Source organism: Cyphomyrmex costatus, unplaced genomic scaffold, assembly GCF_001594065.2.
Source record: "Cyphomyrmex costatus isolate MS0001 unplaced genomic scaffold, Ccosl1.0 scaffold974, whole genome shotgun sequence".
Lineage (NCBI taxonomy): Eukaryota > Metazoa > Arthropoda > Insecta > Hymenoptera > Formicidae > Cyphomyrmex > Cyphomyrmex costatus.
The window spans coordinates 35379-51003 of record NW_017280566.1 but is presented as its reverse complement, the minus strand read 5'-3'; the positions used below and the strand labels follow the sequence as shown (position 1 = coordinate 51003).

The 15625-nt window shown below is 53.3% G+C and overlaps 2 protein-coding genes across 2 annotated transcripts; both read left to right on the top strand.

The window, feature by feature from the left end:
* The first annotated feature begins 10175 nt into the window (after positions 1-10175).
* Positions 10176-10853, top strand: LOC108782238 (uncharacterized). The gene has a single exon (XM_018550457.1). The coding sequence runs from the start codon at positions 10176-10178 to the stop codon at positions 10851-10853; it is 678 nt and encodes a 225-aa protein (XP_018405959.1).
* Positions 10854-11510: 657 nt separating this feature from the next.
* LOC108782237 (uncharacterized) lies at positions 11511-12410 on the top strand. The gene has a single exon (XM_018550456.1). The coding sequence runs from the start codon at positions 11511-11513 to the stop codon at positions 12408-12410; it is 900 nt and encodes a 299-aa protein (XP_018405958.1).
* Positions 12411-15625: the final 3215 nt, after the last annotated feature.

The following is a 15625-nucleotide window of genomic DNA, read 5'->3' as shown; positions in this document are numbered from 1 at the left end:
GTGGGTGGTGGGGGAGGGGTAAGGGCGGGTGGAGGAGGTCCGGTAGGTCGAAGATGGTGAAGGTGCAAGTGAAAGATGAGAGAGAAAGTTAAAAAGTTGTAATAACGAGAAAGTGTGAATTACCTTGACCGATTTAAAATTTTTTTGGCTCAAATTACTCGTGGCGATGCCGCCTTTCAGGACGTATAACGTTCGATTCAAAATTTTTTACATTTTAGTAGTTATGCACCTCCCAAAAATGGACTTTGGTGGCTCGGGATACTTGTAGCGTCTCGCAGTTTTTGAACATGGCCGGAGACGCTACCGCGTCTCCTGATACAATAGAATGTCCATTTTCTTTTATTAACCATAAGTTTACAGAACAAATGTTCTAAATTAAAAAATATTTGAATTACACTTGAATGTTGATTATAACTTTATTTATAGTATTATTAAACATTGTAAAAATATTATGAGCATTATTCTATTATTTTTTAAAAACAATATTATAAGAATTATTTCATTATTTTTTAAAAATAACATACGTATTATACTATGATTTTCTAAATATAATATTATTTAAGCATTATGTCTTATTTTTACATTAAAGTTTTCTTTTCTTTAAAATATTATACGACACAATAAAAAGGCAAAAAGTTAAAAAACAATAAAATTTCAGAAAAACAAAAAAAAATTAAAAATACAAAAAGCAAAAAAAACCGTTCCGATGATATCCACCTTGCCGCGGTGGAACGGCTTATAATGTGCATATTTGTACATGACAAAGAGATATCTTTTACACGCACACACACACACACACACACATTGTGTACACAGCATATATGTACCTTACGAAGCATTACAAATTTATCGAATTATTGACCGAAAAGTAGTTCACCGAGAGCTACGCGCAAGAGTAAAGCACCTTAACATCGCAGTGCCAACGACACTGTGTGCTAAGCTAGCACAACTCAGATATGCAATATCATTCACATCGAAGCGTTGGAAACCCGAATTTTGAACAAGAAATGCTTCCGCGAGCGGTCGCGCTCAAGAGTAAAGTACCCTTAATATCGTTGTGCCAGCGAATCTAACGGTTGTGCTGACTTGTGCTATGCTATCACAACTCCCCCTGCGTGGGGCACGGCCTTGCCGTGGCGCAGGGGCTCACCCGGGATCCCAGGAGGGGTCCCGGTAAAGTCACTTTTATAAAGTACCGCAATCATTCCGCCATTTTGGCTCCAACATCCGTGCATATGCATATGAGTATGAATGTGTGCACACAGACATTGCACCGACATTGGTACTTGTTTATTACACTTAACAGAGACTTAATATGTAGATACCATGGACATAGAAATATAGGGACAGAGCATAACGTTGCGGGGAGGAAGCCACTGCGGGACGGTGCGACGAGGTAATACATGCCTAAGTTTGATTGGCTGTTATTGTACGCATGCGCAAGTGACAAGTGTGCATGCAACTCTAACCTCTAACTGGGTTCAAGTCTCAGCACCGGTGAAGTCCTGACATTTTTTCTCGGCTTAGCTCTCACATAATATCTTGAAATTAAAATAGTGCAATGTTGTGTACCGAATTGTAGAAATAGATCCGACATTCAAAAATGGAAATGGACAAGCAGTGTGAACAAAAATCGTAAAATTACGTTGTAATTTATGTATTTATGTATTTTTTTTTATTATACTCTGTTCTCTGTTCCTTTTATTCTGCATAGCTTTTAAGTATTTTAATACGTATATTGCCTTGGATTATTATTATTATTAATTTATTTTAATACGTTTTTTTTTATAAATGTTACTCTCGAGAAGAGCACAACAAATTTCGGTTTCACATTTTCAAGCAATATCACATGTTATGGAAAAATTCAATTCTATAATTTTTATTCTACGTAGTATTATATAATCCATCTATATAAATCTAAAATCCTAATTTGTATTTTTGTGGTGACCAAGTCACCACTATCAGCCTTGGAAACATAATAGTGCATTAAATTAGAATAGGTAGAGGCATTCAGGTATACGAACATATACTTGACCTATATAACGAGAAACAGCTGACGCGAATAAACACAGAGAGCCTTTAAATCCACAAACTTCTTGCGACCGTTTCTTTTCACCGGTTTAGCAATATGAGGCGAAAACAAGAAATCAAGGCTGAAGAAATCTGAGCTAGAGATATTACATAGATTATTTTTCCGCAATATACTTTCTGCATCATATTTTTATTAAATCTGTATATGATTTGATAAGAGAAACGTAATTAGAAATGATTATCTTTCATTATATTGTAATTAGAAATATATAATTTCGTATTGTAAATATAACGACGACGACCGATAGGTTACACGAAAAATATTGACAATAAATAGAAATTGCGAGAAAGACGCGACGGACAGGAGCAAGCGTTAAAATTTGACAAAGATACAGTCGCTCAGCTGACGTGATGCAGAACAGTCGTATCTCTTCATATAGCACAGTGTAAACCGAGAAACGGGAAGATCATATTATTCCACGAGCCGATTGTAAGCGAAAGCGAAATAGCGACTTATATGGGTAATAGGGCGACCACTGTTACTCATCACGCGCTTGTAATCACAATTCGATTAATATACTAATTATAATTCTGTTTTATAAATGATATATATTATTTGGACGACCTCTTCCATTCTCACGTCATTTCTTAAACTCGCGCTCTTTTATGAATATTAAACGCATTCTCGGGACAATAAAATCCTATACGGAGCCCCGCCAGGACGGTGTACGCGTAGAGCCTCCGCAACGAGCCGTTCGGACCGTTCAGGTTGGGCATAATCCCAACCAGCGCGTCCGTCTCCCCAGGCGGTGGCTGAGCCGAGCGAAGTGCTCGGCAAAGCCCCACCGGCCGTCGAGGACTAGACCGAGATACTTCATCTCGGTCCCGACCTCGACGGCCGTACCGCCCACTGTGATCCTGGCCGTAGGCGGCGCCCCCAGAGACCCGTCATGAAAGAACATGGCCTCTGTTTTCTGGGGCGCCACCTCCAGCCCTAACCCTCCTATAGCCCGGGCCACCCCGGCCACCGCGAGATCGGCCCTTCTCCGGGCCGACTCCCAGCTGTCCCCGCCGGCCACCACCAGCGTGTCGTCAGCGTAACACACCAGGCGGCAGCCAACGGGGAGCGCCTCGCGGAGTACGGTGTCGTACCCTATGTTCCACAGGAGTGGCCCCAAGACCGACCCCTGCGGAACACCGCACGACACCTCCCTGCAGCACTGGAGTCCACCTTTAACGGTGAACTCCAGCGCCCTGTCGCGGAAGTAATTCGCGATCACCGCGGTGAGGTACGGCGGCACGGCATGCTCCTCGAGCGCCCGCACCACCACACCCCACGGGAGGGTGTTGAAGGCGTTGACGATGTCCAAGGACACCGCCAACGCCACACCCCCCTCGACTACCACGGCCTCCACGAGGCAGCGGACCTGACGCAGCGCGTCGTCGGTCGAACGCCCCTCGCGGAAGCCGTACTGGCCCGGCGACAAGTCCGGGCCAGTCCGCGCCAGGTGCTCAACGACGCGGCCCGCTATCACCCTCTCGAACAGCTTGGCCACGTCGTTGAGCAAGCATATCGGCCGATAGGCCGACGGGCTCTCCACGGGACGGCCCTCCTTCCGCAGGAGGACCATGTGCGCCGTCTTCCACTCAGCGGGGAATCGGCCCTGTCTGAGGCAGAGGCTGAAGAAATCTTTCAGCCTCCGCCCCAGCGCCCCCATCGCACGGCCCAGACACGGCCAGGGACCCCGTCGGGTCCCGGCGCCTTTGGGCGGCCCCGAAGTCTTCGCGCCACCAGCGCCAGCTCTCCCTCCGTGACGTCGGCCACCGCACCCGGCCAGTCCTTCGGCGGACCGGAGTACGGTGGGACGTCCCCGACCACTGTCGGGAACAGAGTCTCCACCCGGGCGAGGAGGCCGACGTCCAGCTATATCGCACGCCTGGCGCATCGCCCGTCCCAGCCACTCCGCGCCCTCCTCCACTCCCGCTGGAGCCCGCCGGGGCCGAACCGTCGACCCAGACAAGGGCCTCGAGCGCGGCAGCCAGCTTGTCGCCGTCCAGAGCGCGGATCTTCCAGCGAGGGCGCCTGTCCTCCCCCCCTCCTCCTCCCGCCTCCACGCGGGGGGAAGAGGGGGCACAGGGGATGGACGGACCCCGACGGCCATCTGGATCAGGCAGTGATCCGTCTGTTCCCCCAGGGCGCCAGGTCGTACCCTCCATCCCCTGACTCTATTCCGGATGGCAGGGGAGGCCCACGTCAAGTCGACGATGGACTCCCCCTGCCACCTCTGAAAGTGGGGTGACGTCCCTCGTTGAGGAGGCAGAGGTCCAGGCTATTGGCCCACTCCTCCACCTCTTCACCCCTCGCATTTGTTCGGGGGGAACCCCAAGGGCACGAGTGCGCGTTGAAGTCCCCCCCGACTATCCAGGGGCGCCGGGGGAATCTGCGCAGGCAGTCCCCCATGCGCCCCAGTGCCACCTCGTACTCGGCCAAACGCAGGCCGGGCACGAGGTAGCACGCCATCACATGGACGTCACCCCACTCAACCGCGACGAATCCCCGCCCCGCCTCCAAAAGAGACATGGGCGGGGACCCGCCGTCGCGACTCCAGATGATCGCCGCCAACCCATCCCGGTCGGCCGCCCAATGCGGGTGGTCTTCCGGGATGTAGTATGGGTCGGCGACGATCCCCAGCCCCGCCCCACTCTCCGCCAGGCACTGGCGAAACATCGCCAGGCCCGCCGAAGAGTGGGCCAAATTGGCCTGAAGAAAAGGGACCCCTCCTGCCATTAAAGGGCTATGAGGAGCGCCTCCTCCGCGGCCTCTTCCTCGTGGGCGACCTCCATGGCCTCCGTCGTATCGGAGGCCACGGAGGGCGCCCTAACTTGCGGCGCAACCGACGGGACGGGCTCTACGTCCATCCCCTCGGCCGCGCCACACGCGCTCGCCTTCGACGTGGTAAGGGCGGAGGGGGGCCGCACCGCGGCCGAACCCACGCCCCCACCACCCTTCTTCTTTCTCGCCGCTCCCTTTCCTGCCGCCTTGCAGGAGGGGAGCGACCCAATCCTGTGCGCCGCGGACTGGCCCGACTCGGCGCAGGCCGGGCACCGCAGGGGCTCCACACACGAGCCCGCGAGGTGCCCGGAGGCCCCGCACCTGTAGCAGGCGCCGGACCTGTCCACAGCGCCGGTGCAGTTCGCCCTTACGTGGCCCAACTCCATGCACCTGTAGCACTGGAGTGGGCGCACAGGGAGAACCTGCACCCGCGCACTCACCCATCCGACTCTGAGTCGGCCCCGCTCTGAAAGGGAGCGCGCTGCCTCCACGGGGCAGCGTACTCACCCCGCCTCGGTGCCGGAGGGGTCATCCTTATGTCCCCCACCCGCACATCCGACGCCGAGCAGCCACCGGCCACCGACACGGCGCCCGCCACCTCCTCGGCGGACACCGAGTCATCCAGGCCGGTGACTCTCAGCTCCGCGGTCTTCACCGGGCGCGCGATCTTGATGTCGTCGCGCCCGGCGAAGGCCTTACCCATCTTCTTAGCCAGACGGGTGGCTTTCTCCGCCCCCTCGGCACCCCAAACCTCCAGGACCAGAGCGCCCGTGATGGCCCTCCGGACCCGGAGGTCCGAGATACCCAGCTCCGCGAAAGGGACCGCGGATTTGGCCGTCTTCATGGCCTCCGCGTATCCCCCCAGCGGAGCCGTCAGCGTCACGGCGGCGGTCCTCGGCCTCCTTACCGAGACCTTTCTCGGTGCGGAGGCCGCCCCCCCGACGCCTGAGGATCCTCCCTTCTGCCCGGAGGAGGCCGCCTTCTTTGCGGCACCCCTCCGAGCCCCCCTGGATCCTACCACGGTCCAGGGGGTCTCCTGTTTCCCGGCGGGAACCGGCGCAGTCGCACGACCCGTCCCTCCAGCGGGACGAGCCTGCGCACCGTGCACCGGGACCCCCGGGCCGCCGACAGACGGACCAGCCCCCGCGCCCCCCCCCCGGCCAACGGCGGGAACCAAGGGTGCGGCGATACCACTCCCCTTTCTCTCCTCCTCTTTTCTTTTCTCCTACGGCTGCGCGCCGCTCGTTGGGCAGGGGTGCGAGAAGACCCCGACCCGCCACCCGCGGGCATCAGCCCGAGACGGGAGAGCTCCCTCCTGATCACACCGCCCACCATTCTGGCCAGGAAGTCCTCCCCCTCACACGGGGAGGGTCCCGGCCTCGGCCGGTGACTTTACTCCTCTTCTTCTTACTCCTTCTCAGAGGGCTCTCCACCCTCCCGCGAGCTCCCTCCAAACCCTCTCCAGGAGTGGGAGAGCCCGCCTTCCTTCTCATCTCTTCACGGGGCCAGGCTGGGAGAGGGGAGTCGACCGGTCTCCCCTGGTCTTCCACCCTGTCAATGACCAGGCCGGTGGGCGCGTCCACTCTCTTGGACCTGCCCTTCAACGCTGGCCTCCAGACCTCGGGCAGGTCCATCTCGAGTTCGAGTTCGTCTCCCTTCGTCCCGGAGACATCCCCCCGCGAGGCGGCGGGGAGGGGGCCCACACCGGCACCCCGACCCACACTCCTCAAATTCATCCTCTGGGGGAGAGGCACCGCCGCGTCCCGACCCCCCTTACCGACGGCCGGAGAGAGCGAGCGCCGGGTCCCCCAATCCGCGGCCCGGCTCCTCTCCCTCTCCTCCATCTTCTCGATCCTCTCCTGCAGCGCCCTGCACTGCTCTCGCAGAGTCACGTTTTCCTGTCGGAATTCCGCGACCTTACGCACAAGGGCGCGGAACTCCACGGACTCCGCGTTAGGACGGGAGGGACCGCCGCCACTTCTCTCCGCACGCTCCCCCAAAATGTTGAGGGAGGCCGTGAGGCCGGCAAGCCCTCTCCAGAGGGCCCCCACGATGTCCCCCTTGATGTTTTTGGATCTCTCGACACCCTTAGCTAGGGTGTCGAGAGACGCCAGCCCCACAGCTAGAACTGCCCCGTCCGGCTCAAGAGCGAGACCCCCGATGGCCATCTCCTCCGCCTTAGTTGATTCAAACTAATGATTCTTAGATCTAATAAATACGTCTTTACATTTATTAAATGTTTCGCTAGAACTATTCAAAAAAATATTTATTAAAATTTAGTAAATTTTTTCATAGTGAATAAAAGTACCAAATAAATAATAATTATTTAATATTGAATATGCGTACATATTTTTATTTTTCTCATTAGAACTTCTATATAATTCCTCCTCAGATTTCTAATTATTGTTTTATTTTGTTAATCTTATTGGTAATGGGTTACAATTAATTTTTTAACAACGAATTTTTGTTTCGATCATTTATTTGCGATTGGCCGCTAAGTCGATGTTACACGATACTGAGCATGCGCATAGCTGTAGCCAATAAAATTTAGGCATGTACTCCCCCCGCATTTCAGAATAACCCCCCTCACCTATCTTCGGAGCTAATGCTCTGTCCCTATATTTCTATGTCCATGGTAGATACATTCTGAAAGTGAGCACTATTTACACTTTTCGACGCCATTTTGGCTCCAAATCCTTAGGGTGCAAACCCATGCAGCGGAATAGCGTAACGCGGAACGAGAGTAGAACCAATCACGAGATTCTCTAGAAACACGGAATGCTCGTTATTGGTTCTGCTCTCGTTCCGCGTTACGCTATTCCGCTGCATGGGTTTGCACCCTTATACATTGGTCTTATGAATTGCGGTACTTTATTAATCTAGTGACTTTAGGTCCCGGGTGCTAACAGTGCCCCGTACGGTGTCTCCCGTTAGATAGGGAGTCGCTGTACAGCTGGGACATAGTCCCAGAGGCCCTCTCTCCTCTTGGAGGATAGAGGGTGGTGGTGGTCACCCTTTGGTGTGTTGCGGCTGTCATCGTCCGTTCGGGCTTTGCCCATCATCGGTTCGGGCGATGTCAGTCGCTTAGGAGCGTGTGTTTGCGTGGTTGTGCGTTCTGGGTGCCGGTGTTATGGATGCGTGTGTATTGCGGTCCTCCCGCCCGGGCGGGCTTGTGCCCATCATCGGCCCGGGCGTGGGGATCCGCGTGGTGTGTCTGGGGGATTGTGCGGAATCCTCCGGTGTGTGTGTGAGCGTGCGACTGTGTGTGTGTATTGGCGTGCGGAGTTATGCGTGTATAGATGTGACGGGGCATCGCGGCCAACTGGACGTTTCCGGTGCGGGGCGTGATGTCCTGGCCTTCCGACTCGGTCTGGGGGCCGTGGGGGGTGGCTCGCCGGGGACGCCTTATCCGCTCCGCGCGGCGGAGAACTCTGTTTTGGAGGCTGTCCCTGTCAGGTCTCCCGCTCTCGGCTGGCCCTGGTCGGGTTGGGAGGGTAGGTAGTGTGTTTGTACCCTGGGTCTCCCGCGACGGCGTCCCTTCCGAAGCGGGGGACGGAGTGGCGTTTTCGGCGGATGTAGGGGGGATTCGCCCCTTCTGCATTCGTGTGCTGGTCGCCTTGGCGGGGCGGGCGCGGAGGGGGGGGCGCCTCCATGGCCCAATCTGTCCATGGGGCCCCCCGGGTGGCTCCACCCTCATCGGTGCACCCCGTGTCGGAGCGGGGGGACCCCTGAAATTCCCAGGCATTGCACTATAGTCTGGGTTAGTCCAGTGCCCTCGATGATGTTTACCGGGGGCCCGAGACATAGCCCTCCCCCCGGGGGAACTTGAGGCCTCGCCTGTTTGGGCGGGGAGGGTATACCCTGGAGGGTCAGCCGATGTGGGTCGTGGGATTAACCAAGAAATCTATTATTAATATTAAAAGTAAAATGATTCAGACGAAGCAAGTCTCTGGTGACGTGGTTGAGGGGGAGGCGGTATCCGGTGGCGACCTCGAGAGGGAACGCGAGGAGGATCAGCGTTCGACTTCCGAGGGACGGCAGGAGTCGGCCTTCTTTGCTAGGCCGAGCTCCTCTCTCCGCAAAGACAAGGCAGTGGAAAGTATGACTCCCCTGTCCGGGGAGCTCATACAGGAGATTTCATCGGATGAGGAGGATTCTGTTGCACCCTCGGTGGCGGGCAGTTCAATGTCGGTGGCGTTGGGGGGTGATTCAGACGGATCGCCCACTGAGAAGTCAGCATTGCTGGAGGTGGGCTGTCAGATATCTACTGGGTCTCGAAAAAGGGACCGAAGAAGCTCGTATGGAAGTGATAGAACTACAGGGTTCTATGTGGGTAGGCGTCAAGAGGTGGAGAGGCTAAATGCTGTGAAGGAGGCTGCTCTTAAACTTGAGCGAGAGAGAGTGATTCGGGCGTATAGTCACATTGAACTATTCAAGAAATCTAGGATTAACCTTGATAAGATTAAAGAATCCGTGGAGGGGCTATCCAATGACGAGTTGGCCTCTAGGGTTTCTTCGAACCTGGCGGAGGTGATAAGAGTGGCCAGGTGTTTTTCGAAATTGAAAGGGACTTTTAAAAAGTCATTGAAGGCGGCGGCAGCGGCTACTCTCGGTATCACGAGTGTTTTCAAGGATCGAATTCAGATGTCCCCCGAGGAATCCCATGCGGAGGAGGTGAGGTCGCTGAAGAGAGAAGTGGCGGTCCTTCGTCTTCGACTTGAAGTTGAAGTTGAATCAGAGAGAAGGAAGGCCCTTCAAGCTGCGGGGGAGGCGGAAGCCTATCGTGCTCAATTGGAAGTGGCCAATAAAGAATTGGCGTTAAGAAAGAAGACGTCTCCAGTGGTCCCGAAGGACAGTAAGAAGACCAGTGCGTTAGGGAAGAAGAGTCCCAAACGAACTTCGTCTGCAAAGTTTAAAGCCGTGAGCAGGCAGGCTACCTCGGATTCCGAACAGATGGAGGTGGAGGTCGAGTCTGCAAAGAGGTCTGCTCCCTTGGAGTGGTCCCGGGTCGTGATTCCTATGGAAGGTGGGAAGACTAGGGTCGTTAGAGAGGACCTTTCTCAAACGAAGGCGTTATACGAAGCGAACATGAAGTTCATCAAGGAAAGGAGCAGGAAGGACGGAGCTGGACCCTCTAGGGTTTCTGATTCTGGTCTGGATAAGGCACCGGAGGACAAAACCGTGGATTCCCCCAGAGCTCTGGGGGATATGATCCGGGATATCGTTTCAGAGGAGGTTAGGAAAGCCTTGGGCAAACAGGCGGGGAAACCTCGTATAAGAGAAATCGAGATCATTAAGCAACAAGGCTAAGATGAGACAAGTGACTCAGCCTAATGCCATAGGTTTCAGTAAGAGTGATAGCAAGGTTTCAGTGGCCCTATCGGTGGACTCTGCTGGAAAAGAGAAATGGTCACAAATCATCGGTAGGCGCTCTAAAAACAAGGCTTCGGCGATATCCACGCCAAAGAAGGAGACAGATGTCTCTCTGTCTCGGTCAGTGAGGAGGGCTCCACCGCTTAGGAGAGCCCCTCGAATCGCGGCAGTCCAGATTAGTTGTCGTGGTGATTTCACCCATGTCCAGGCGATGAGCCTGGCTAAGCAGAAGATAGACCTCGGAGCCCTAGGGATCGAGGACATTCGTCCCAGAAAGGCCCGTACTGGAGTCTTGCTATTGGAGATCCCGGGGACTGATGGAACGAGGAAGGCGAACATCTTGGCCAACCAAATGCGGGATGTCCTCAGGGAGCACGAGGATGTCCTGATTACCAGGCCGGAGAAGACCGCTGACGTAAGACTCCGAGATATCGAGGAATCGGTTTCGAAGGAGGAGATTGGACAAAGGATTGCCTCTTTGAGAGGCTGTAACTTAGGAAGCATTAAGGTAGGTGAAATCTCCCCCTCTTTTAATGGGATGGGGTTTGCATTGATCCGTTGTCCGGTGTTGGCTGCCAATAAGATTGCGAAGGAGAGGCGCATTAGAATAGGCTGAACTATGGTCAGAGCGGACCTGTTGCCAGAACGCCCGACGATGTGTTTCCGGTGCTTAGAACCGGGACACGTCCGAGCACAGTGTAGGAGCGAGATAGATCGCGGTGATAGATGTTATCGTTGCGGCCAACCTGGCCACGTGGCGAGGAATTGTACGCAGGAGGCTCGTTACACCCTCTGTTCGGATAGGGGTCTGAAAGCGGACCACAGAATGGGGAGTCCAACTTGTAAGCCTAGTATTGGGAGGGTACCTCTTCCTTCTTTGGCGAGTTGCGTGGCTGAGCGACCGAGGGTCACGGTTAGGTCCGCGATGGAGGTCGAGGAGGTGACGATTCAGGACAAGGATACGAGAGCGGAAAGTGTGACTCGTTCTTTGGCGGAGTGTAAGGTTAGTCAGGAGGTGGGCAGTTCTTCCACCCCGGTGTGTGGGACAGCTCCGGGGGCGATGGAGGTGGAACAATTCTTGGAGCCTCTGTCACAGGATGACATACACGCTGGAGAGTGGCCCCACTTCGGTGATGAGTGGGATCATGTTAGGGAGCAGAGAGCTAATGCCGCTAAAGTAGATGGAGCAGGAGGAGCTCCGGAACAACTTCAGGATAATGTCAAGTAGAATCCTCCAGATTAATTTGAACAAGGGTCGGGCGCGCATAACTTAATGTTGCAGCGTATGGACGAGGGTGACTTCGCTCTTGCGATTGTGTCGGAACCCTATGTGGTTCATCGTGACCATCCACACTGGTGGGGAAATGACGAGGGGACCGTTGCGGTGGTCTGGAGGAGATCCAGCTCCCCTTTCCCTTGTGTTCCTGTGGGAAAGGGTAGGAACTTTGCGATAGTGAAATGGGGCGATGTCACGGTTATCGGGGTGTATATCTCGCCGACCAATGGTCTCGATGACTTCGAGCAGATGATGGGGGAGATCGAGCGTTACGTTCTCCCTTCTCTTGAGGGCCCGTTGCTCCTGGCCGGTGATTTTAACGCTAAGGCCCGGCTGTGGGAGTCTCCGGTTACGGAGTCGAAGGGTACATTTCTGGCTGAGTGGGCCTCGGCCCTTGGCCTAATTTCTTTGAACCGTGGGAGCACTTTTACTTGCTCTAGGGTTCAGGGGGAATCCATCGTGGATATCTCTTTCGCGAGCGTCGCCTTGGAGCGCAGAGTAGCCGATTGCAGGGTTTCCCTAGTTTATAGTGCTTCGGACCATCGATATATAGAACTCCAGATTGGTTATTCCGAGGCCCAGAGGGTAAGATGGGGGACACCTCACGCTAAGAGATGGTCTGTCAGGAGGTTCGTTCGTGATGACATGCAGGCTGCCATTTCTGTGGCCTTTTGGCCCAGCTGGGGAACACCCGGGGAATGGGACCTTGACGCTGCGGTGATGAAGTTGCAGCAGACGATGGGCTTATGCGCCGATGTGGCCATGCCTAGGGTCTCCCCGCGCCCTAGGAGAGCGGTTCCGTGGTGGAGCGAAGAGCTCTCTCGTTTGAGGAGGAAGTGCACTTTCGCCAGGAGGCAGTTGAAGAGATCGAATAGACGCTCTAGTCAGGATGACTAGGAGGAGGTGGCTAGACTTCTCTCGTAGTATAGGAGCTGTCGGGACGAATTCAGCAAGGCTCTCCGGAAGGCAAAATCTGAGTCCTGGGATGTGTTTGTGCGTACCTTGGACGAGAACCCTTGGCGACGACCCTATCTAACGGTACTGGGGAGGCTAAAGAGATAGAGCCCGCCTTTCACGGAGTCTCTGTCTGAGCAGGTGTTGGACCGTGTTCTTCCCCCCCCCCCCCCCTCGGGAGGCAGGAGTTGACCGGGGGGCCGCGGGGACGCGGTTCGAGTGGGACGTTGGCTTGGAAGTGTCGGGCGATGAATTCGCTTCGGCGGTCAGAAGAATGGTAGAGAAGAACGCCGCTCCGGGACCTACTGGTATCCCTTCTAGAGCGTGGGGAGCGGCTGGCGAGATAGGCGGTTTAATCAGATCGCTGTTCTCGGAATGCTTCAGGCGAAGATATTTCCCAATCTCGTGGAAAACGGCGAAACTTATGCTTCTTCGGAAGCCGAAGTAACCGGATGACGAGCCTGAAGGATATCGGCCGATTTGCCTCATTGATGACGAGGTGAAGTTATTTGAGCGCGTCATCGCCGGCAGGATTAATGGTCATCTTTACGGGAGGGGTCCTAATTTGCATCGTAATCAGTTTGGCTTTCGTCGCGGCAGGAGTACCATTGACGCGATCTGCCTGGTCAGGTCCTTTATGACAGACGCTTTTGAGCGGGGGTGCGTGGTTCTGGGGATATTCTTGGATATCTCCAACGCCTTCAATTCCTTGCCTTGGGAGGTGATCGCTGAGGCTCTTCGCAGGCACCGGGTGCCTGTTTACCTGCGCAGGATTATCGACAGTTACCTTTCCGACAGGAGGCTTTTATACGCAACTGAGAGGGAACCTTTCGCGACGCGTTCCGTTGGCCGGGGTGTTCCACAGGGCTCTATCTTGGGCCCTCTATTGTGGAACATCGGATTCGACTCGGTGATGTCTCTCGAAGATATCCCCGAGGATTGTAGTGTGGTGTGTTATGGGGGACGATACGATGGTTCTTGCTGCGTCCCGTAATTGGCAGGAGGCGACCCTCCTAGCACAGGAGGCGGTAAATTGCGTAGTTGAGCATATCGAGGAGTTGGGGCTCGCTGTGTCCCCTTTGAAGACCGAGGTGGTCGGTTTCTTCGAGAGGGGTAGACCACCGGTTACCTCGATTAGAGTGGCGGGAGTTGAAATTGCTGCGGGTACCTGCATGAAATATCTGGGAGTTGTGCTGGATGGTAGGTGGAAGTTTGTACATCACTTCCGCCAACTGGCTCCTCGGCTTGAGAAGATGGCGCTGAGCCTCTGTAGGCTTCTCCCCAATCTGGGAGGCCCTGCGAGAAGGGTTAGGCGACTCTATGCGTTGGTCCTGAATTCGGTTGCCCTGTATGGGTCTCCGATTTGGGTGGACGAGTTAATATGGAATGGGACTTCTCGTCGGGTCCTTAGGGCGGCTCAGAGGCGAATAGCGGGTCGCATGATCAGGGCGTATCGTACCGTGGCTTACGCAGTGAATACCACGTTGGCATGTATGCCCCCTATGGAACTGGCGGCGAGGATGTACCGCGAGGTGTACGAAGGTGTCACCGAGCTCAGAAGGCAGCTCCCTGAGGGTATTAACCCACCCTCGGAGAGCGTTAACGAAATCAAGGAGGAAGCATATCGTGCTATGATCCAGGAGTGGAAATCATGGCTATTACGCTCGGAGCACGGTGGTGGGCGGATCCTTGGTATTTTGTCCGCGAATTTGGAGGATTGGATCGAGGCCAATGTCGGTCTAACTTTCAGGGCGACTCAAGTCCTGACAGGCCATGGCTGTTTCGGGTGGTATCTCTATCGTATTAGAAGGGAGGCTCTTCCGAGGTGTTGGCACTGTCCCTCGGCACAGGACACGGCCTCCCACACTTTGGAGGAGTGCCCTACGTGGCGGGTGGAGAGGGCAGAGCTCACCGCTATTGTTGGCGATGACCTGTCTCTGCCCGCGGTGATACATGCGTTAATCCGTGGTGAGGGGGGCAGAGATGCCTTTATCAAATTCTGTAGCTCGGTTATACTCCAGAAGGAAGCGGCTGAGCGTGCCCGTGAAGGCATCGGATGAATTATTTGATGCGACGCTTTTCGTCGCGGTTGGTGTGGAGTCTTTGACTCGGTTTTTAGAATGTAATTATCTCCGTGCGTATATATATATATATATATATATATATATATGGTGCATTCCACGCGAAGTGATCCACCCAAAAAAAATTTCTTTTTCCGATCGGGCTGAAATTTGCACAATCTATTGTTCTATCAACCATGATAACTCACATAAGTTTCGGCGTTGAGAACGTTATGTCAAACTTCTCACTTCTATAATTTCTAGTGAACAGCACCGATTTTAAAAAACGACCAGTGATTCTTGAAGCATTTTTTACGTACTTTGATAATATATTATGAATGTTTAAAGAAAAACATTAATTTTTCGATATTTTGCAAAATTAACATTAAAATTCGATTTTTCTCAAAGAAAGACATCTTAGATTTTAATTTAAAAAATATGAAAAAAAAGAAGACAATTTTTCCAACAAAAAAGTTTCTTACTTCCAAATTGGAGAAATTACTCCTTCTCGAGTTATAAGGCATTTTGTGTCTGAACTCGTACTCCGGCCTCCGCAACACGCATCGCCATCGCCAGCCGAGAGTCGCGGCGTTCCATGACTCTCAACTTTCGCCCTTCTTTTGTTTCCGATTTTAAGTTTTTTAAAGATAACATTTGTTTCTCCTCTTGCATTGACTTTAAGTGTTTTAGCAGCCGGTAGATGGCCGATTTTCTCGAAATTGAAGTCACTTTCAGATTCCTATAGATGCAAAACTGACCGACTCGTGGTTTTGAAACGAATGATATATTATTACACTGAGAAAAAGAAATTGTTGACTCAACTAAATTGGCGGTCACGGGCTGTCAAGCAAATATTTTGCTAGTCGAAATATTAATGTATTTGAGTCAAATACGCAGTAGTACATTGAACAATGACTTATTTATTTCGACAGGACATATTTTTGAATTAACAAAATATTTGCTTGACAGCCCGTGACCGCCAATTTAGTTGAGTCAACAATTTCTTTTTCTCAGTGTAATAATATATCATTCGTTTCAAAACCACGAGTCGGTCAGTTTTGCATCTATAGGAATCTGAAAGTGACTTCAATTTCGAGA